General features: G+C 45.2%; 1 protein-coding gene across 1 annotated transcript in view; it reads right to left on the bottom strand.

Annotated features, from left to right (window-relative positions):
• Window positions 1-12,791: 12,791 nt before the first annotated feature.
• glud1a (glutamate dehydrogenase 1a) overlaps window positions 12,792-24,194 on the bottom strand; it is a 110,020-nt gene continuing 98,617 nt past the window's right edge. Inside the window, exon 13 of the mRNA XM_078199696.1 lies at window positions 12,792-17,131. Within this exon, the coding sequence (XP_078055822.1) occupies window positions 17,012-17,131 (120 nt within the window). The 3' untranslated portion in view covers window positions 12,792-17,011. The remainder of the gene's footprint in view (window positions 17,132-24,194) is intronic.

The raw sequence follows: 24,194 nt of genomic DNA, 5'->3' as shown, positions 1-24,194 counted from the left end.
AAGGCCAAATGGCCTTTTTCTGTGCTCTAACCATTTGATGTTCTATGAAGTACTACTGTGGTGATCTTTAATATCCACCCAGTCAGGCTGGCTTGGTTTAATCCCTCATCTGAATCTCCGACGCTTACGGGCTCTCTCCGTTAGAGGTCAGACTATGTACTGAAACCCACAGCCCAGAGTGCCACCAACTGAACCAAGCTGAACACAAGGTAAGTCTTGGGTAAAGCCTGAGTCAGGGTCTATGAGAAATCATTCGAATTCTTGGTAACAAGTTCCACAAAGGAACAGGTTCTTTTACTTCGATGACCTCCTAAAGTGATGATGTGGAGATGCCGGCGTTGGACTGGGGTAAACACAGTAAGAAGTTTAACAACACCAGGTTAAAGTCCAACAGGTTTATTTGGTAGCAAAAGCCACACAAGCTTTCGAGGCTCTGAGCCCCTTCTTCAGGTGAGTGGGAATTCTGTTCACAAACAGAACTTATAAGACACAGACTCAATTTACATGAATAATGGTTGGAATGCGAATACTTACAACTAATCCAGTCTTTAAGAAACAAAACAATGGGAGTGGAGAGAGCATCAAGACAGGCTAAAAAGATGTGTATTGTCTCCAGACAAGACAGCCAGTGAAACTCTGCAGGTCCACGCAACTGTGGGAGTTACAAATAGTGTGACATAAATTCTGATTCTAGGATCGCATGATAAAGACTCAGGAGGAAAAAAGCAGAAATATTTATGTGAAATAGTGTGACATAAACCCAATATCCCGGTTGAGGCCGTCCTTGTGTGTGCGGAACCTGGCTATCAGTTTCTGCTCCGCGACTCTGCGCTGTCGTGTGTCGCGAAGGCCGCCTTGGAGAACGCTTACCCGAATATCAGAGGCCGAATGCCCGTGACCGCTGAAGTGCTCCCCAACAGGAAGAGAACAGTCTTGCCTGGTGATTGTCGAGCGGTGTTTATTCATCCGTTGTCGCAGCGTCTGCATAGTTTCCCCAATGTACCATGCCTCGGGACATCCTTTCTTGCAGCGTATCAGGTAGACAACGTTGGCCGAGTTGCAAGAGTATGTACCGTGTACCTGGTGGATGGTGTTCTCACGTGAGATGATGGCATCTGTGTCGATGATCCGGCACGTCTTGCAGAGGTTGCTGTGGCAGGGTTGTGTGGTGTCTTGGTCACTGTTCTCCTGAAGGCTGGGTAGTTTGCTGCGGACAATGGTCTGTTTGAGGTTGTGCGGTTGTTTGAAGGCAAGAAGTGGGGGTGTGGGGATGGCCTTGGCGAGATGTTCGTCTTCATCAATGACATGTTGAAGGCTCCGGAGGAGATGCCGTAGCTTCTCCGCTCCGGGGAAGTACTGGACAACGAAGGGTACTCTGTCCACTGTGTCCCGCGCCACAGCGAAAAACCGCACCGACCTCCTCAGAAGACAAACACGGGACACAGTGGACAGAGTACCCTTCGTTGTCCAGTACTTCCCCGGAGCGGAGAAGCTACGGCATCTCCTCCGGAGCCTTCAACATGTCATTGATGAAGACGAACATCTCGCCAAGGCCATCCCCACACCCCCACTTCTTGCCTTCAAACAACCGCACAACCTCAAACAGACCATTGTCCGCAGCAAACTACCCAGCCTTCAGGAGAACAGTGACCAAGACACCACACAACCCTGCCACAGCAACCTCTGCAAGACGTGCCGGATCATCGACACAGATGCCATCATCTCACGTGAGAACACCATCCACCAGGTACACGGTACATACTCTTGCAACTCGGCCAACGTTGTCTACCTGATACGCTGCAAGAAAGGATGTCCCGAGGCATGGTACATTGGGGAAACTATGCAGACGCTGCGACAACGGATGAATAAACACCGCTCGACAATCACCAGGCAAGACTGTTCTCTTCCTGTTGGGGAGCACTTCAGCGGTCACGGGCATTCGGCCTCTGATATTCGGGTAAGCGTTCTCCAAGGCGGCCTTCGCGACACACGACAGCGCAGAGTCGCGGAGCAGAAACTGATAGCCAGGTTCCGCACACACAAGGACGGCCTCAACCGGGATATTGGGTTTATGTCACACTATTTCACATAAATATTTCTGCTTTTTTCCTCCTGAGTCTTTATCATGCGATCCTAGAATCAGAATTTATGTCACACTATTTGTAACTCCCACAGTTGCGTGGACCTGCAGAGTTTCACTGGCTGTCTTGTCTGGAGACAATACACATCTTTTTAGCCTGTCTTGATGCTCTCTCCACTCCCATTGTTTTGTTTCTTAAAGACTGGATTAGTTGTAAGTATTCGCATTCCAACCATTATTCATGTAAATTGAGTCTGTGTCTTATAAGTTCTGTTTGTGAACAGAATTCCCACTCACCTGAAGAAGGGGCTCAGAGCCTCGAAAGCTTGTGTGGCTTTTGCTACCAAATAAACCTGTTGGACTTTAACCTGGTGTTGTTAAACTTCTTACTCCTAAAGTGAGACAGTTAAGAAAAAACCCATGGTGCATAGCTACTGTTCTGGAATAAAAACGGAAAGTGCTGGAAATTCTCAACAGGTCAGGCAGCATCTGTGGAGAAACAGAGTTAACAGCTGGAATTTTACACCCCGCCCGCCACAGGAATCGGAGCGGGCGAGGGACGGATGATGGGAAGTTCCGTTGACCTCGGGTGGGATTTTATGGTTTTGGGATGAGCGAGGCGGTAAAGTCCCGCCCAATGTTTTGGAGCTGCAAGTTTTTCGAGACAGTCTTTAACCATGGGACAGAGCCGAGGAAAGGTGAGGCGGGTGTGAAGGAAGAACAAAAGGGTGATTGGGTGAAGGGAAGAGGAGATTAAATGACAAAGGGGTCACTGGAACTGGGAACAGAGAGCGGTAACGGAATGTAAGGAGAAAAGAGATGTAAGAGAAGGTGAAAAATGGTTACACAACAGAGTAGCGTAGTGAGGAGGAGGCTTGGAAAATATGACCAGGAGGAGATGGTCTCCATTGTTTGGGAATGTACTTAGACCCCAGGGCTGGGCAACAGCCTGATGGCCATGTACCAATAAGGGATCTGTTGTACTGGTGTCGGTTACAGAACATGTCACTTAAGGAAGTCTTCATAGTCTTCGGTATGTTAACAGCAAGTCTCTATTAGCCATTTGTAACTATATAGTAAAGGGTACAAGCAAGGTGCTATCTCCATCTCTAGATCTTAACAAGTCATTCGCCAACACCACACTGACCCTAGTTATGGGTCATTGTTTTATTCATTCAAAGGATGTAGGCGTCGCTGGCTAGGCCAGCATTCATTGTCCATCCCTAATTGCCCTCGAGAAAGTGGTTGTGAAATGCCTTCTTGAACTGCTGCTGTCCACGAGGCATAGATGCACCCACAGTGCTGTCAGATAAAAGTTTTAAAGTTTAAAGTTTATTTATTATTGTCACAAGTAGGCTTACATCAACACTGCAAAGAGGTTACTGTGAAGGAACGGCAATATATTTCCAAGTAAAGATGGCAAGTGGCTTGGAGGGGGACCTTCAGGTGGTGGTGTTCCCATGTGTCAATTGCCCTTGCCTTTCTAGATGGAAGTGATCGTGGGTTTGGAAGGTGCTGTCAAAGGAGCCTTGGTGAATTGCTGCAGTGCATCTTGTCGATGGTACACACGGCTGCCACAATGCGACAATGTTGGAGGGAAGTTGATGTTTGTGGATGTGGTGCCAATCAAGCGGGGCTGCTTTGTCCTGGTTGGTGTTGAGCTTCCTTCTTGAGTGTTGTTGGAGGTGCACCCATCCAGACAAGTGGAGTATATTCCATCACACCCCTGACTTGTGCCTACAGATGATGGACAGGCTTTGAGGAGTCAGGTAGCGAGTTACTTGCTGCAGGATTCCCAGCCTCTGATCTGCTCTTGTAGCCACTGCCTTCTTACTGTACTCAGACCCCATTAACCCTGTATATGCCAGACCCTTATACTACAGGATCAGACTTGGGAATTGGAGTTTTCAGAAGAGCATGTGTGGGTGAAGCTTTTACACATCTAGAATTTTCAACCTCCCACTAAAACAATACAATTTCTTCCTTAAGCAGCAACATTAAATGAGTTGAGACTTTCACTACCCGCTGTGGTGCTATGGCATAAATCATAAAAGGTCCCAGGTTCATTCCTTGGTGTGCACTCCATTAGCTTACCTCAATCAGACAACAAAGAACAAAGAACAAAGAACAATACAGCACAGGAACAGGCCCTTCGGCCCTCCAAGCCCGCGCCGCTCCCCAGTCCAGGATTGAATCCTGAATCCAGGATCCCCGCCCAATTTTCCAGCCTATCTACATACTAATATCCTATCCACCAAGCTGTCCCTCACAGCTACGATGCTTTGTTCATCACAACCTATTAACTCACCCCCACCGCCCCATTCCAGACCATGTGATCTCCAGGGAGAGGCGAAAACCCAGAGTGAAAACCCCGTGAGCTAGGTTCAGGTGAAAATTCAGCAGGGGTTCTTGCTCCTGAGTGTTATCCATTAACACATGCTAACAAAGAGTATGTGTAACTGTAGGGCAAAAATAGGTTAGAAATTGGTTGAGTTATTCACTGGCTTGGAGATTAATGGTGAGGTCTTAGTGACACTCATAAACTTTCACCATAGCATGAACGAGCATCTTCAGGACAACAGATAATACTTCTTTCTGCACTACAGCAGGATCACCATGACCTCCACCATCTCGAAGGGCCTCTTTTTGTAAAACTTAATAAGAACATCAGAACTAGGAGCAGAAATAGGCCATCCGGCCCCTCGAGCCTGCACCACCGTTCAATAAGATCATGGCTGATCTTTTCATGGACTCAGCTCCACTTACCCGCCCGCTCACCATAACCCTTAATTCCTTTACTGTTCAAAAATTTATCTATCCTTGCCTTAAAAACATTCAATGAGGTAGCCTCAACTGCTTCACTGGGCAGGGAATTCCACAGATTCACAACCCTTTGTGTGAAGAAGTTCCTTCTCAACTCAGTCCTAAATCTGCTTCCGCTTATTTTGAGGCTATGTCCCCTAGTTCTAGTTTCACCTGCCAGTGGAAACAACTTCCCTGCTTCTATCTTATCTATTCCCTTCATAGCTGGGCGGCACGGTAGCACGGTGGTTAGCACTGCTGCTTCACAGCTCCAGGGTCCCGGGTTCAATTCCCGGCTCGGATCACTGTCTGTGTGGAGTTTGCACATTCTCCTCGTGTCTGTGTGGGTTTCCTCCGGGTGCTCCGGTTTCCTCCCACAGTCCAAAGATGTGCTGGTTAAGTTGATTGGCCAGGTTAAAAAAATTGCCCCTTAGAGTCCTGAGATGCGTACATTAGCGGGTAAAATATGTGGGGGTAGGGCCTGGGTGGGATTGTGGTCGGTGCAGACTCGATGGGCCGAATGGCCTCCTTCTGCACTGTAGGGTTTCTATGATTTCTATGATAATCTTATATGTTTCTATAAGATCTCCCCTGATTGTTCTGAATTCCAATGAGTACAGTCCCAGTCTACTCAGTCTCAATCCTCTCAACTCCGGAATCAACCTAGTGAACCTCCTCTGCACCCCCTCCAGTGCCAGTTTATTCTTTCTCAAGTAAGGAGACCAAAACTGTACACAGTACTCCAGGTGTGGCCTCACCAGCACCTTATACAGCTATGGACGGGATGTTACGGCCTCGCTCGACCCAAGACCAGAAAATCCCATCCGAGGCCAATGGACATTTCTATTGTCCGCCCCTCGCCCGCTCCGATTTGGTGGCGGGTGGGGCGTTCAAATTCAGGCGTATGACCATCATCTCCAAGTCACAGACCATTCCATTTAGGACATGTGTCACCATTCCTTCATCATTGCCAGGTCAACATCCAGAAGCTCTCTACCCAACTGCTTTGTAGGAGAACGTTTACCACAAGAACTCCAGCAATTCAGGAATAAAGTTGTCACATTCTTAGATCATAAAATCCCTACAGTGCAGAAGGAGGCCATTCGGCCCATTGAGCCTTCACTGACCACAATCCCACCCAGGCCTTAACCTCATGTATTTATACTATTATAGGGCGGCACGGTAGCACAGTGGTTAGCACTGCTGCTTCACAGCTCCAGGGACCTGGGTTCGATTCCCGGCTTGGGTCACTGTCTGTGTGGAGTCTGCACATTCTCCTCGTGTCTGCGTGGGTTTCCTCCCACAGTCCAAAGATATGCAGGTTAGGTTGATTGGACATGCTAAAATTGCCCCTTAGTGTCCTAGGATGCGTAGATTAGAGGGATTAGCGGGTAAAATATATGGGGATATGGGGGTAGGGCCTGGGTGGGATTGTAGTCGGTGCAGACTCAATGGGCCGAATGGCCTCTTTCTGTACTGTCGGGTTTCTATGTTTCTATACCCCCTGACACTATGGGGAAATTTAGCATGGCCAATCAACCTAACGCGCACATCTTTGGAGTGTGGGAGGAAACCAGAGCACCCGGAGGAAACCCACGGAGACATGGGGAGAATGTACAAACTCCACACAGACAGTGACCCAAGGTGGGAATTGAACCCGGGTCCCTGGCGCTGTGAAGCAGCAGTGCCAACCACTGTGCCACCGTGCCGCCCCAAGGCAAATTAAAGATGAGCAACAAATGCCAGACATAGGAGTGGCACTCTAAGGTAAAAAAAGGAATTGAGAGAAAATAGTTGCTTCTTGTATTCTTCTCTGAAGCTCTAATTAAATGGTGCTGAACTCCATCGATTGGTTCCCACTTTGAAGCTACAGGGAACAATTTGCATTAGGCCCTCGAGCTAATGAGTAACTGCAATAGTCATTCCAGCAACAAGGCGTTTCCCAAAGTATAGAGAGGTGGGGCAGCTTTGTAATGTAGTAAACATGTCAAACTGGTTCCATTGAAGCTCTTGTCTAACTAAAGCCTGAAAGCAAGGCCAGGGAAATTGTGTTTTGACTCGGGAGTGTTGGGTGGGAGTGGGGGGATTGCGGGGGGTGGATGGCCAGTATTGCAGCCTAGAAAGGAGCACATCATAGAATCCCTACAGAGCAGAAGGAGGCCATTCGGTCCATCAAGTCTGTACCGGCAACAATCCCACCCAGGCCTTATCCTCACAATCTCTCATATCTCGGGTCACTGTCTGTGTGGAGTTTGCACATTCTCCTCATGTCTGCGTGGGTTTCCTCCGGGTGCTCCGGTTTCCTCCCACAGTCCAAAGATGTGCGGGTTAGGTTGATTGGCCAGGTTAAAAATTGCCCCTTAGAGTCCTGATGCGTAGGTTACAGGGATTAGCGGGTAAAATATGTGGGGGTAGGGCCTGGGTGGGATTGTGGTCGGTGCAGACTCGATGGGCCGAATGGCCTACTTCTGCACTGTAGGGTTTCTAAAAAAAAATCTAGCCTACTAATCCCCCTGACACTAAGTGGCAATTTAACATGGCCAATCAGCCTAACCAACACATCTTTGGACTATGGGAGGAAACCGGAGCACCCGGAGGATACCCACACAGACACTGAAAGAACGTGCAAACTCCACATAGACAGTGACCCAAACCAGGAATCGAACCCGGGTCGCTGCCCTTGTGAGGCAGCAGTGCTAACCACTGTGCCACCGTGGTGCTCCTGACATAACTGACTCTTGGAAACCAGGAATACTTGTTGCTAAAAATCACTCCGCCTTCCAATTTTACAAAATTTGGGTGACATTAACAGCATGCGTGGTACAACCGTGAGCACAATAATTGTATTTATATAGCACTTTGAGCCTGCTCGCGTTGTTTGGATGGCCTTTGAAGAAGGGGGGAGAAAATTTGGAAGGGTTCAGGGAGGGAGTTCCACGGATGGGGACTGTGACAGCTGAAAGCTTGACCGTCAATGGTGGGACAAAAGAAGAGAAAGAAGAACTTACAAAGAGCGGGCGGGCTAATGCAATGGGAAGGTTGATGAGGACAAAGCTCATCAATTCAATGGGGTTGAAAGTGGTCCAGGGCAGCAGCATTATATCAGCCAGGTATCAGTAATGTACCTTGTCACATTTTCATTCTACTAAACTCAATGGAACTGAGTAACAGAGGAGATGTGTAACAAGCTGTCAACGTAACACTACCCAAGACTAGCGGTGGCATTTACTGGTCCCGCCTTCTGCCAGGATTGTCTGGTCTACTGACTTTTGGCTGCACCATCCTGTCCCCCATGCCCAGTCCTGCCACAGCGGCGCATAGGATTGCCAACCCTCCAGAAATTGAAGATCAATGTTCAGGATGGCACAGTGGTTACCACTGCTGCCTCACAGCGCCAGGACTCCGGGTTCAATTCCCAGCTTGGGCCACTGTCTGTGCAGAGTCTGCACGTTCTCCCCGTGACTGCGTGGGTTTCCTCTCGTTTACTCCCACAGTCTGAAAGACATGCTGGTTGGGTGCATTGGCTATGCTAAATTCTCCCTCAGTGTACCTGAACAGGCGCCGGAGTGTGGCGATAAATAGAACCATAGAATACAACAGCAAGTTACGGCGAATTTTATAAAACACTGGATAGACCTCAGCTGGAGTAGTGTGTCCGTTCTGGGCACCATACTTAGAGTCATAGAGGTTTACAGCATGGAAACAGGCCTTTTGGCCCAAGTTGTCCATGCTGACTTTTTTTAAACCCTAAGCTAATCCCAATTGCCCGCATTTGGCCCATATCCCTCTATACCCATCGTACCCATGTGACTGTCTAAATGCTTTTTAAAAGACAAGATTGTACCCGCCTCTACTACTACCTCTGGCAGCTTGTTCCAGACACCACCCTCTGTGAAAAAATTGCCCCTCTGGACACTTTTGGATCTTTGCCCTCTCACCTTAAACCTATGCCTTCTAGTTTTAGACTCCCCTACCTTTGGGAAAAGATATTGACTATCTAGCTGATCTGTGCCCCTCATTATTTTATAGACCTCTATAAGATCACCCCTCAGCCTCCTACGGTTGAGAAAAAAGTTCCAGTCTATCCAGCCTCTCTTTATAGCTCAATCCATCAAGTCCCAGTAGCATCCTAGTAAATCTTTTCTGCACTTTCTAGTTTAATAATATCCTTTCTATAATAGGGTGACCAGAATTGCACACAGTATTCCAAGTGTGGCCTTACCAATGTCTTGTACAACTTCAACAAGACGTCCCAACTCCTGCATTCAATGTTCTGATCGATGAAACCAAGCATGCCGAATGCCTTCTTCACCACTCTGTCCACCTGTGACTCCACTTTCAAGGAGCTATGAACATGTACCCCGAGATCGCTTTGTTCTGTAACTCTCCCCAACGCCCTACCATTAACTGAGTAAGTCTTGCCCTGGTTCAATCTACCAAAATGCATCACCTCGCATTTGTCTAAATTAAACTCCATCTGCCATTCGTCAACCCACTAGCCCAATTGATCAAGATCCCGTTGCAATTGGAGATAACTTTCACTGTCCACTATGCCACCAATCTTAGTGTCATCTGCAAACTTACTAACCATGCCCCCTATATTCTCATCCAAATCATTCATATAAATGACAAGTAACAGTAGACCCAGCACTGATCCCTGAGGCACACTGCTGGTCACAGGCCTCCAGTTTGAAAAACTATTCTCTACAACCACCCTCTGGCTTCTGTCAAGAAGCCAATTTTGTATCCATTTAGATACCTCATTCTTGTGTGTGGCGACTGGGGAATTTTCACAGTAACTGCATTGCAGTGTAATTTGTAAGCCTACTTGTGACACTAATAAATAAACTTTAAAGAGCACTGTTGCGTGCAACTCTGGAGAAAAATGTTTGGGACATTAAAGAGGATAGTTTCTACCAGAGCTTAACCATTGGCATTATGGGTCGACCCTCAGCACATGGACTGCAGCGATTCAAGAAGGCATCTCACTACCACCTTCTTGAGGGCAACTAGGGATGGGCAATAAATGCTGGCTAGCCAGCGATGCCCATGTCCCACAAATGAATTTTTAAAAAGGCCTGCACTGACCACAATCCCACCCAAGGCCCCACTCCCGTAACCTCTCACATTTACCTTGCTGATCCCCCTGACACTAGGGTCAATTTAGCACAGCCAATCCACCTAACCTGCATATCTTTGGACTGTGGGAGAAAAGCGGAGCACCCGGAGGAAACCCAGGCAGACATGGGGAGAAAGTGCAAACTCCTCACAGTCACCCGAGCCTGGAATTGAACCCAGGTCCCTGGCGCTGTGAGGCAGCAGTGCTAACCACTCTGCCACCATGCCACCCCTAATTAGTGTCCAAGGATTTGCAGGTGAGCTGAATTGGCTCTCCTAAATTGCCCCTTAGTGTCAGGGAGATTAGCAGGGTAAATACATAGGGTTACGGGGACAAGGCCTGGGTGGGATTGTTGTCAGTGCAGACTCGATGGGCCGAATGGTTTTATGCCTGGCAGGGTCTCTGGAGAGAAATGTTATGGCCTTGCTCGTCTGGAAACCGGAAAATCCCACCCGAGGTCAACAGACCTTCCTATGCTCTGCCCCTCACCCACTCCAATTCCTGCGGCAGGTGGGCCAGTAAATTTCCGGCCAACATTTCAGATCAGTGACCTTTTGCCAGAGCGTGAAGTAGTTACAGGGATAATAGGTTTTAAAGCAAGCACAAGGGGAGTGGGGGGATAACAAAATGGAGGCCCTGCGATAAAGCGAAAGGCAGGAGAAATTAAGTCACATGGGATAGGCAACAAACGTGGCCTTGCCAGTGTCAGCCACATCCCATTAAAGAATAGAGCAGACATTCAAAATAAATAAAAACCAAAAGTGGGGAAGCAGGGTTGGGGAGCAGCAGTCACGATCTGAAATAAACCGGAAGGTTGCGACGCATCTAATCGAAAGATGAGACACTGTTCCTCAAGCTTAGCTCGAGGTTAATACGAATGGTGTAGAGACCAAGTTTCGAAATGGAGTAGAGAAGTAAGTGATCGGTGACAGGCTTGTGGGGGTGATGCTTGCAAGTTACACGTGGGTATACCCGTCCCAGGCTCACTAATGAGATTCAAATTGGAGTTTCAATATGATAATCAGCCTCGCACCATTTCCCAGTGCAAGGATGATTAAGCCATAAAAAAAAATGATCCGGGAAAATCGCGACCGGTGTCCCACAACAGCCTCCCGACTACAACCCTTCCCGCTGCGCTGCTCTGGGAAAATTGTGCCCATGTTGCGTGGCTTGCATTTGTCAGGTGGGGATGAGTGTGGGAATGTTCCTTGCTCAATGTTGAAAAGGGGAGAGGGGAAGATGTTTGGTGATGGCAAAAATGCTAGCGTATATTGTGCAGAATGAGAAGGTTGATGAGGTGTATGGAGAGGACAAAGATACATCTCAGCCCTGGGGTGGGGGTGAAGAGCGTAGTGTGGGAAATGGAGTAATCCTAGATCAGTGGGGTGGAGCTCTGTACATCTACAGTACTCAGTGTATAAAATATTTGTTAAAAATGCTTCAATTGTCTTCTGTCAAATCAGTCAGAATAGGTCAATAGGCCTATCCAATGAGGCCAGAAGAGAATGTGTAGTTTCTCATTCTAAATGAGTGTGGCATACATCACTCGGTTTATTTTCCAGGGAATGATATGGTCTGTAGGAAGCCTCTTGAGTTTCCACTGCCATTCATTTAGTGGCTGATCTCCTACCTGAATGCCACCTTACCATGCTATCCGCCTATTGTCCCATCTATCCGAGAGAGGGGTGGGGTCTAGGATCCGTTTTTTGATAACAAAAATGCACACTCCTCTTCCACTTCTCTATTTTACTTTTTTCACCCACCAATATTCTTTTCCCTCTACTTTTCTTTACATGCTCTATATCTTAATCTCCTCCTCCATTTCTCAATCTTGTCCTCTCCTCCCTCTAGCTTGGCTTTTTAATTTTTCCCCTTTGACACTTACATTATTTTTGACTGGCGAGCCCAGAGTGATGACACAGATGAATCTGGATTGCGAAGGAGATAGTCAGAAGTCCATCAACTTCAGGAAGCACAATGGAGGACATGCCCCTGTCTACATCAATAGTGAAGAACTGGAAATAGTCGCGAGCTTCAAGTTTCTAGGTGTCCAGATCACCAACAACCTGTCTTGGTCCCTCCATACTGACGCTATAGTTAAGAAAGCCCACCAACACCTCTACTTTCTCAGGAGGCTGAGGAAATTCAGCATGTCCGCTCCGACTCCCACCAGTTTTTGCAAATGCATCATAGAAAGATGTATCACAGCTTGATACGGCTCCTGCACTGACCAAGACCGCATGAAACTACAAAGGGTTGTAAATGTAGCCCAATCCATCACGCAAACCAGCCTCCCATCCATTTACTCTGTCTGCACTTCCCGCTGCCTTGGAAAAGCAGCCAGCATAATCAAGGACCCCCATGCACCCCGGACATACTCTCTTCCACCTTCTTCCGTTGGGAAAAAAAATACAAAAGTCTGAGATCACGTACCAACCGACTCAAGAACAGCTTCTTCCCTACTGCTATCAAACTTTTGAATGGACTCGATATTAAGTTGATCTTTCTCTACACCATAGCTATGAGTGTAACACTATATTCTGCACCCTCTCCTTTCCTTCTCCCCTATGTACTCTATGAATGGTATGCTTTGCCTGTATAGAGCACAATACTTTTCACTGTAAACCAATACACGTGACAATAATAAATCAAATCAAGTGCGAATATGGAAAGTGTGCAAAGTGTTTCCAACATGTATCCTTCAGGTAGTTTATATCATGGAACATTTTTCTTTAGCTTCTAGCATCTTCTATTGAGCAGATTTTCTTCAAATGAGTTTGAAAAACAAGCGAAATTTCAAAAGCTTTATTGAGCCGTTTAAAAAAAATGAAAAACAGCGTTCTGTTTACACATATCCTGCCATGTAAATTTTGTGTTCTATAAACTCAGGTATATTACGCTGAGAATGACATACAGGGGTTGGAGAAAAGAGAAACTCCCATGTTAATATTAAATTTTCAAAATGAAAAACAATGGTGGAATCTTGAAGCAACCCAATTATTCACTTGTTTTGTTGCCATTTAGACAAAGTCATCACAACACTTAAAAATTGTGGCAAAACAATTGACGCAAACATTCATACAATCAAATTACTGGCATTGGTTAGGCCCTATTCTTTCTTTCCTATCTGTGTTAATGTTTGTCTCCAATTTCCTGGTACCCAAGAGGCAGCAAATACAGGAAGGGAGAGAGTGCATCCAAGCACATCAGCAGTACAAAGAACCTGTTGACAAAACCTCAGCACCATGAGGTTGGGTTAGAAGAGTAGGAAAAAATATGCTAGGCTGACAGATTATCAAACAAACATGATACACATTGGATGGGGGGGGGGGGGGGGGGGGTTGCAATGGCTGATTGACATGGTCTTTGGGCAATTGAGGAAGATACACAGCATCAGCATAACTGAAATAGTTTATAGTGTGGCCACCAATGTCCCAAATTCACACTTTAATTGTGCAAATTGCAACATTTTTTGCAGCTGCAATACCAAGTGACACTATTACATTCTAGGCGCAGTGTGTTACCTGACTGAACCTCGACAGCAGAAGAGCCCAAACAAGTTCCGAGAAATGTTGCTCAGATGTGTTTTATTGCCTTTCTCCAAAATAATTGACACTGCAGCTCATTTCCAATCCAATTTTCTGGTTTTGAGCCCTTTAGGCTGGTTTAGGATGTCTACCCTAAACATATAACCAAACGGCTCCAGAACCTTCTTCAGTGAATACTTTCAGCCAGTAACCCTTTAATATATTAAATATTCCTTCATCCTTTAAATCCAGCGGACATGCTCAAGACATCTTGATTCTCTTGACAATTTGCTGAAATAATTTATCATTCCATTTAATGGTGCTATTTCCATCTGCCCCTTCACCTGCCCTATTAAAAAATAGATGGCGTTGGATGTTTCCTTATCGTGCTCCCTAGAGGAGTTGGGTGTTTTTTTCATATCGTCTTATTAGCCCATCTCAGGTTTGTCTCACTTTGCCCACATATTGAATAGAATGAATGCCCTTAGAAAGTATTTCATTGGTCTTCAACTATTTAAAAACTAAGCCCCTCCTCTGGCAATTATTTGTGTCTTCCTCATTACTTGAATTAATCCGTTTTAAAGTTACATACCTGAGTATTTGGTTAATTGCAATACAGGGTGCTACACTGGACACTCCTGTAATTCAAGTTTGCTGAAGGTGCCATGTCTCTATGACTTTACTTGCTTATACTCAGGCTGAAGACTTGAAGCCATTCTACAGGGTTTACCATGCAGACATCCAGTTACTGCTAATAAGAGATCGGATTTTGTTTTTTAAAAAAATCAACAACTTTTACACCTATTCAAAGTGTTTGAGGCAGGATTGAAGGGAACTTTGATGAAAGACAGTAGCAGGTTTCCAATAAAGCTTACAGAATTCAATGTCCTCACCGTTCTAATTGCTGGCTCAAAAAAAATGTCTGATGGTGAAGAGTTGACCCAGAAATGCCCAATGATTGTTAACATAGTGGGCCACAAAATGGAGAAACGGGACAGCATGACTAACTCCAGCACAATGTCACCAAAGCAAAAGGGAGGATTAATGCGTGAGGACTGAGTGATGATGCAGCGACGCTTCTGAAATGTCAAAAGTTTAATAATCTGTCAATTCACCATCATGCAATTACAAAGAACGTAGAAAAGAACACAAGACTGCTGTTTTAAAAAAGGTTCATCTGACGTGTCATTGCGCCCAAAAGGACCAATGTCAAAGGCTGACAAACCTGACATGCTTAATCCTACAGAAATATGAAACACATTCTTCAAGTGACCTTTTTGTCATACGCAATCCCATTCTGAACATTTACCAAGGCCTCATGAGGGAGGGGGAGGGGAGGGGAAAAAAGAAACTTGCTGCAAAAACCTCCGAAGGAGATGGCGCCATAACCAGTATCCTGCAGTTTTCAGCTTTGAGCTACCGATCTCATCAAATAGTTCCAAGCAGCTCAAAGCAATCTGGTTACTGCAGTGAAAAGTGCATTGACACAAATCCAACAGGCAAGTTTACAAGATCAGATTGCCTGTGTAATCTGCAAAAAAAAAACATCATTGCAATACAGGGTGCTACACTGGACACTCCTGTAATTCAAGTCTGCTGAAGGTGCCACGTCTCTATGCTCTACTTGCTTATACTCAGGCTGAAGACTTGAAGCCATTCTACAGGGTTTACCATACAGACATCCAGTTACTGCTAATAAAGGATCGGATTTTGTTTCTAAAAAAAAAACATCAACAACTTTTACACCTATTCAAGGTGTTTGAGGCAGGATTGAAGGGAACTTTGATGACAGACAGCAGCAGGTTTCCAATAAGGCTTACAGAATTCAATGTCCTCACTGTCCTAATTGCTGTGCAAAGTGAGGGAGTCATGTTTGACCTCTAAAGTACACAGGAAACATACAAGTAACTGTTTGAACGTATCCTCTGACGCTGTAGTTTTAAATGGAAATTCTACCTAACAGAGAAAAGTGCTTTCTTTAAAAATACGGAGATCAGTGATGGTTTTACCAGTTGCTTCTGTAATTGTCTTGGTTACTTGTTTTGGCTGTTCTGCCCTGATCACAATGGAGAGTGGATTCCATAGCATTAATTTGAGAAAAAAATTAAGCTGCACAAGTTATTTGAAAGTCATGATTGCCAGTTTGTATTAATGTTTTCTGCACCCGCCCTCCCAAGGTCAGGTCAGGCCAATACCCATACAGGTTCCGAGTATAAAACTGCTATAGTTGATTACTGAGGAACAGCATTGCACCATCATTCCTCTGAACCCAGGTTACTGCTCTATCATGCGGCATGAGCCACAATGGCATATCTGCTAAACAAATGGATTGACAAAGATAGTGAAAAGCATGGCAGATAGGAAAAAAATAAGTTTTGCTCTCAAAATTAATCTTCTGTGCGCCTGCAATCTCTCCCACTCTCATTTTCTTGTTTACTTTTGCCGGCCTGATTTTTTTTTTTTTTACAAGGTTGCCCTGCTTGGTGGCAAGATAGATGCGCTTTAAGTAAATATAGCCCCAACCATGATCAGTTATTCCTGTGCAGGTGTCCTGCCTTCAGTATATCTACCCCCTCCCCTCCTGGAGTTGACAACTCCTGCTGACAACCCTCACTTGCCCAAGATGTCATTTTTGCATATGCCAAGTCTCCGCAGCAAGCGTTGCCCAGCTTTTCTAGCAGGGCTGGCATCACAAGTCGAGCCTGATCCCAACTTCCACAGGTGCAGCAGGGTCAATGAACCACAGTCTGGAAGGGAGCCTATCTGATGCTAAAGCTCTAAAACTCAGGAACATGGGGGCCAATTGTATCCCCATTTTCATCATGTTAAAGAAAATGACTCCTGTCAAATATGAATTATAGTATACCAACTGAAAAGACACTCAGTGCAGTTTATTAACATTTGATCGTTCCTAAGCAATATTCTTCTTTTTTGCTATGTACACGTCAGGGTCCTAAATGACACAATTTTGACAGGGTGCGCTGCAAAACAACTTGTAGACATTTGGAACAGTCAGACTCCATAAAGGCAAACTACAATCCCTTAAATGGAACCCTTTCTGTTCGAGGATTGTAACCAAATATGCTGCTGAGATTTCAAACCCCCAGACACCAAACAGGCTTCCAGAATCTTCCTCAGTGATAATATATTGTCAATTTAGTGAAACTAAAGATTTGAGAGCTAGGGACGACAAATTGGATGCAACATAATGACAAGCACCTCCCTTCATGTAACACAGCTCCCACTTGCCAGCAGTGCGAGATCATCAAGATTTTCTGTAAGCCTTAATTTTTACTTGTGGGTTACGCTCATTAATTATTCAACCTATTGACTAATTCTGGCAGCTTCTATTGGAGAATTAGTGTTCCAATGGTTTTAAAAAGTAAAAAGGAAAAGAATATTCTGCTATTATATGTAAACGTTTGATATGTTAGGCTGGGGAAAGGGCAAGAGAGGGTTTGAAAAGGACGGATGGTGCCCACTCTATGTGAAGGTCAGGCCAGCCTCATTGTACACCTTGAAGACTTTCTCAATAGCGTTGACATAGGCAGCTGTTCTCAAATCCAGGCCCAGGTTATACTTCATCCCTGTGCGCATGATTTGCTGGAATAGAAGGAAAAACAAAATTACAAAGGAATGCACGCATCTTTCATTTTGACTCCGTTCGCTCTTCACAGCTCTGACATTCTCCTGGTACCTCACGAGCCATTTTAAACATCCACCCAGAATGGTGAGCACCGACAGGTTATTCAACATCACAACAGCTGACCCCAATCCTACCGACACCCTGATGTCCAAATACCTGCACCGTCCAGACGCCGTGTGGCAAGGCCCCGGCTCACTGTCCAGTGACCTGTGCTAGAAAGTGCACGTGCAAAGGTATTGGTCGAGGACAGATTAAAATTGGAGAGGGAAGGGAAGAGCGAGACCATTCTTCTCCAAGTGCAACATATCTTTGCACAGTGGTTAGCACTGCTGCCTCACAGTGCCAGGGACCCGGGTTCGATTCCCGGCTTGGGTCACTGTCTGTGCAGAGTCTCCCTGTGTCTAAATGGGTTTCCTCCGGGTGTTCCGGTTTCCTCCCACAGTTTGAAAGACGTGTTGGTTAGGTGCATTGGCCGTGCCAAATTCTCCCTCGGTGTAGCCGAAGAGGCGCCGGAGTACCATAATTCCATTAGTTTTAAAACAGCTATGGAGAATGATAGGTCTGGCCCAAAAGTTAAAATTCTAAATTGGGGCAAGGCCAATTCTGATGGTATCAAACAGGAACATAATTGGGGGAGTCTGTGGGAAGGCAAAGAGACGTCTGGTAAGTGGGAGGCTTTCAAAAGTGTGTTAACCAGGGTTCAGCGTAAGCACATTCCTCTGAGAGTGAAGGGCAAGGCTGGTAGAAGTAGGGAACCCTGGATGACTTGGGATATTGAGGCCCTGGTCAAGAAGGAGGAGGAGGCACATGGGAGCTGGGCAGCTGGGATCAAGTGGATCCCTTGAAGAGTATGGTCCGTGTAGGAGTAGAGTTAAGAGAGAAATCAGGAGGGCAAAAAGGGGACAAGATTGTATTGGCAGATAAGGCAAAGGAGAATCCAAAGAGCTTCTACAAATACATAAAGGGCAAAAGAGAAACAAGGGAGAGAGTAGGGCCTCTTAAGGTTCAACAAGGTCATCTATGTGCGAATCCACAAGAGATGGGTGAGATCCTAAATGAATATTTCTCATCAGTATTCACTGTTGAGAAAAGCATGGATGTTAGGGAACTTGGGGAAATAAATAATGATGTTTTGAGGAGTATACTTATAACAGAGGGGGAGGTGCTGGAAGTCTTAAAGCGCATCAAGGTAGATAAGTCCCTGGGACCTGATGAAGTGTATCCCAAGACACTGTGGGAGGCTGGGGAGGAAATTGTGGGTCCCCTAGCAGAGATACTTGAATCATCGATAGTCACAGGTGAGGTGCCTGAAGATTGGACGGTGGCAAATGTTTAAGGGCTGCAGGGAAAAGCCTGGGAACTACAGGCTGGTGAGCCTCACATCTGTAGTGGGTAAGTTGTTCGAAGGTGTTTTGAGAGACAGGATCTACAGGCATTTAAGGAGTCAGCATGGCTTTGCGAGTGGAAAATCATGTCTCACAAATGTGATTAAGTTTTTTTGAAGGGGTAACCAAGAAGCTAGAAGAGGGCAATGCAGTTGATGTTGTCTACATGGACATGAGCAAGGCCTTTGACAAGGTACCACATGATAGGTTGTTGCATAAGGTTAAATCTCACAGGATCCAGGGTTTGGTAGCCAAATGGATACAAAATTAGCTTGCTGACAGAAGATAGAGGGTGGTTGTTTTTCAAACTGGAGGCCTGTGACCAGTGGTGTGCCTCCGGGATCGGTGCTGTGTCCACTGTTATTTGTCATCTATATCAATGATTTGGATGAGAATTTAATAGGCACGGTTAGTAAGTTTGCAGATGACACCAAGATTGGTGGCATAGTACAGTGAAGAAGGTTATCTAGGATTGCAACGGGATCTTGATCAATTGGGCCAGTGGGCTGACGAATGGCAGATGGAGTTTAATTTAGATAAAGGCGAGTTGATGCATTTTGGTCGATCGAACCAGGGCAGGACCTACTCAGTTAATGGTAGGGCGTTGGGAAAGAGTTATAGAACAAAGAGATCTAGGGGTACAGGTTCATAGCTCCTTGAAAGTGGAGTCACAGGTGGACAGAGTGGTGAAGAAGGCATTTGGCATGCTTGGTTTCATTGGTCAGAACACTGAATGCAGGAATTGGGACTTCTTGTTGGAGTTGTACAAGACATTGGTCAGGCCACACTTGGAATACTGTGTACAGTTCTGGTTGCTCTATTACAGAAAGGATATTATTAAACTAGAAAGAGTGCAGAAAAGATTTACTAGGATGCTACCGGGGCTTGATAGTTTGAGTTATGAGGAGAGGCTGGATAGACAGGGACTTTTTCCTCTGGAGCGTAGGAGACTTGGGGGTGATCTTATAGAGGTCTATAAAATAATGAGGGGCATAGATCAGCTAGATAGTCAATATCTTTTCCCAAAGGCAGGGGAGTCTAAATCTAGAGGGCATAGGTTTAAGGTGAGAGGGAGAGATACAAAAGGGTCCAGAGGGGCAATTTTTTCACACAGAGGGTGGTGAGTGTCTGGAACGAGCTGCCAGAGGTAGTAGTAGAGGCAGGTACAATTTTGTCTTTTAAAAAGCGTTTAGACAGTTACATGGGTAAGATGGGTGTAGAGGGATATGGGCCAAACACGGGCAATTGGGATTAGCTTAGGGGTTTAAAAAAAAAAAGGTCGGCATGGGCAAGTTGGGCCGAAGGTCCTGTTTCCATGCTGTAAACCTCTATGACTCTGAGTGTGGCGACTAGGGGATTTTCACAGCAACTTCACTGCAGTGTTAATGTACGTCTACTTGCGACACTAATGAATGAACTTTACTTTTTAAAACTGGAGGCTGAAGAGAAGAGCAAGACCATCTTCTCCAGATGCAACATATCTTTAAAAATCTTTGATTGCGCTGTGATTTTCCACACAGTCAAATACTGATTCAGATCAGAAAAACGTTGTAGGAGGTTGCAGCAAAAGGAAGGATGCCGTGAGACAGAGTTGCCCTTGTATTACTGTGCACCAGCAGAGAGTTTAGAATCCTGGGCAGGGGCGGCTTTCTACAAAGCAGACATTCCCCGCATTACAATTTGAAGAGCTCAGCGTTTGACGGTCAACAGGCATGAGCGACTTGGAAGAGCCACCACATGATCTTTGAACAAATTAGGCATCACAAAGCATTCTTTAATCTGTCCTGGGCAAGGCTGGGTGGAGGGCCTGCCAAGTTTACAGTTTGCTGGCTGCTCTCAATAGCCTGTCAAGTCGCTTAACCGTTTTGAGATTCCGTGCAAGGAAGGCCATCAAAATGGCCAGTGCCTTCAAAATGCATTAGCTACGTTTGAGTAGTCTCTGCTAACAGTGGGGCAAATTCAGCGTGCGATTCTAGACGAGCAATCTCAGTTGGTGCAGCCTTCTGGATTGTTGTGGAAGCTCCATCCCCCCCAGTGTTGGGAATGTAACACTTTTTCTTACGGGTTTATAATGGCATGGATGTTTAGTGGGTCACATTTAATGAAAAAAACAATTTTAAGAATGCACACTGGAGTGCTTTAGTCAGTCTCCTATTGTCAAAGGAAGTTAGATTCAAACAAAGAGTAATTAAAAAGCATTTTCTCTGAAAGTTCACTGTCTGAGGTGGAGTCTCTCTTGATTTTTCTTGTCTTGTGAGGGAGCAGCATTGAGAGCAGAGCTGGGGAAGACAAACAGCTGCAAGGGACACAATTTTTTGAAGTTAAGATAAAACTGTGCAGACTGCAGGTGGCGAGTTACTGGGGACTGACAGGGTATGGACTGCCTGCAGGCATCAGGGTGACACGTGACTGATTGATGCAGCTTCACCCTGAATCCAGTAGGAGGCAGGATTTGACATGCTAACTTGATCTCCAGTTTGGATGTACTCAATTTTCCAGCTCCTCTCTTTCATCTTGGTGGAAATTGCTTGGAACTCTGAGCCAATCAAACTTCAGGGTAATAATAGGGTCGTTACATTCTTTGACAAGGCAGGGTGTACGCAAATGAAGGATCGTGGCATTGGGTTTGATGAAAATCCATTAAAAGGTGCATATTTAATGACCCCAGTATTACTTCCAGTCCTTCTCTCGTGGCAGGGAAGTGGCTTCAGTAGCAGCACTGGTGACTGCTAATGACGTAACTCCCATTCTCAAATTTTCAATCCCTGAGAACGTAACTCCCCACTGGAAAGACAGGATTAGGGAAATCTTTTCTCTGGGGGTTGTGCGACTTTGGAACACTCTGCCTCAGAAGGTGGTGGAGGCGGGGGTCCATGAATACCTTTAAGGCAGAGGTAGATTGATTCCCTTGTCTAGCAAGAATCTAAGGTTAACAGGGGTAGGAAGGAATGTTGATCTTGAAACACAAACGGATCAGGTATGATCTTATCAACTGGTGGAGCAGGCTCGAGGGGCCGAATGGCCTACTTCTCCTATTTTATATGTTAGTATGTAACCCTCAAATATTAAGATACAGAAGTGAAAGTACACTGCCTTTTTCTAAAAAAAGATTTCTGTTGGGCAAAAATGTACAGAAACGTAATCCAGGAGAGTTATTGGTTCAATCTAAAACTGGGTGCATTAAGAGAACTTGCAATTATAGAATTATAGAATGCAGAATAGGCCCTTCGACTCATCAAGTCTGCACCGACACATTAGGGACACCTGAACTCCCACCTAATCCCATCTGCCAGCACTTGGTCCATAGCCCTAAATGTTTTGATGTGCCAAGTGCTCATCCAGATACTTTTTAAAGGATGTATAGCTTCTTTTGTGGTCAGGATGTTCCAAAGTACTTCACAGTCAAGTTAGTACTTTGTGTAACCACTGTTGCAATGCGGGAAGAGCGAAAACCAATTTGTGCACAAGGTTCTACAAACAGCAACTAAATAAATGATAAATAATCTGATTTAGTGGTGTCTGTTTAGGGATAAATATGGCGCAGGACACCAGGAGAGCATCTGGGGGCCTTGATTTAATATCCCATCTAAAAGATAGTTCCTCGGCAGTGCTGCACTCCCTCAGAAATGCAGTGAAGTTTGAGAGTTGGAAGACAAAAAGCCATTAGTTAAAAACAGCTCATGAGTTAATAATTATAATATTATGAAGCAGAAAATCATGTCTTGTAGGGCCAATTATTATTGTGAATTATCAGGAGAGACAGGTGCTTTGGTGACTGCAATATTAAACACTAGAAGTCATAACGCCAGAGGCAAGGGCGGTATGCAATGTCTGAAAGCGCTATTTAACCCAGTGTTTCTCACGCTATTACACAGGAGAACCTTTTAGTTGTGTGTGAATAGCCTGAATATAATTTGTCACCACACCCATATGCTGCACCGGTTACCATATTGTGGCACATACCTGTGTGCCTCAGCTAAGCAGCAGAAGGGAGAGCTGGCATTACTATAGCACTTGTGCCTCTGAGCCAGGTGGTTATGAATTAAATCCCAACTCTGAGACTTAAGCGCTGAAGGAGTGCTGCACTGATAGAAGTCCCAACTTTTAGTGAGGATGTTTAATGAGATGTGGTGAGATGAATGGACATCTAGTTGCCTGGCAAGAAAGCAAACATAATAGGAATAAAGGACAGCTATTCAGGATGATAGAAGTGTGGTTCCACAAAGACCAATGCTGGGATCCCTGTTATTCATAATGTGACAAAATACAATGTTTTGTTTTGGACTATCTTTTTAATTTGGGATCATGTGACATGTTCTGAATTCTGCCTGGCAACCAGCCTGAGTGGCTTGGTTGTTAAAGGTTAAAAGGGATGATGATACAAGATGCTTACAACTGTCGGCAATTGTAAGAGCAGTTGTGGTGACTCTCACAAGGAGGTGTTAGAAATGTCAAGTTTTATAAACAGTTACACTTTGAACTCTGTTTAATTCCAGATAGAATAGAGTTGGGGGTCTAGAGGATAGCCAATTAACATTTCTACCTGGATACAAGGCCCATGTGATTCACATTGCCATGGAGATGAGCTTTGGCAAGGGAACAGTCCATAGAAAGCCATTGCCGTATTGGATTACAGGATTTCTAAGCTATAACTGGAACTCTCAGACACAAGAGAGTCTTCAGCCACCTCCAAGAGCAGGAGATGTGCGCAGCCAGTGTCGCACCTGAAGCAGAGAAAAGGCTGATTCTATTGCTCGCCACACAGAACACAACAGGAACTTGTGCTTAGATTAAAGAGACCGAGTTTTTGTGGATTTAAAAGGAGGCTGGAATATTTGCCCAGCTTGGAGTAGAAAGAAATAGGGCAGGATTTTACGGCCTCGCTCATCCAAAAACCATGAAATCCCACCCAAGGTCAACGGACATTTTCATTGTCCGCCCTCACCCGCTCTGATTCAGTGGCGGGCGGGGCAATAAAGTTCCGGCCGAAATCTCTCGTGTAACCCTCACAGTGGAAGTCAGTTCTGGAATTTGAAGCTACCTATTTGGGTAAAGAAAAGAAAGCAAGTCCTCAGGAACTTGTTCCCTGGAGAATGAAATATCCACTTAATGGACAATGTACTGGCATAGTGTTCGGTGTCATGTTAAAAGTTTAATGGGGGGACTTTCTCTGTAACTTAGAATGCAAGTTGTCTACTAAATAGCGTTTAGTCAATGTTGCTTTTATCTCAGTTAAAAGTCTTAAAACCTCGCTGTGTGATCCAGTCAGTCACTGGAAACTCTATTTTTTTTTAAGTTAACAATCTCTATAGGCATCATAAATAATTTACAGGAACAATTTAGACCTTGGAATCAAAAATACAAGAGTGAGGAGATCTGCAAATTACAAGACAACATCAATACATTTTCAGAACGGAAATATAATCGGCGGAATGAATTTCAACACAGGTAAGTATTACATTTTGATAAGAAAAGGAAGTCACGAATTCCTGCAGTTGGAAAACGATCAAAATGAGGTAGAGGAACAAAGATCTGGGAGTACAAATAACATAGATCACTAAAAGTAGCGACACAAGTCAATAAAGCCATTAAGAAAAAGCAAGCCAAGCACAAGGGTTTATTTCCAGAGGGATAA

This window comes from Mustelus asterias, chromosome 28 (assembly GCF_964213995.1).
Source record: "Mustelus asterias chromosome 28, sMusAst1.hap1.1, whole genome shotgun sequence".
Classification (NCBI taxonomy): domain Eukaryota; kingdom Metazoa; phylum Chordata; class Chondrichthyes; order Carcharhiniformes; family Triakidae; genus Mustelus; species Mustelus asterias.
This window is presented reverse-complemented; position numbering and strand designations above follow the sequence as displayed.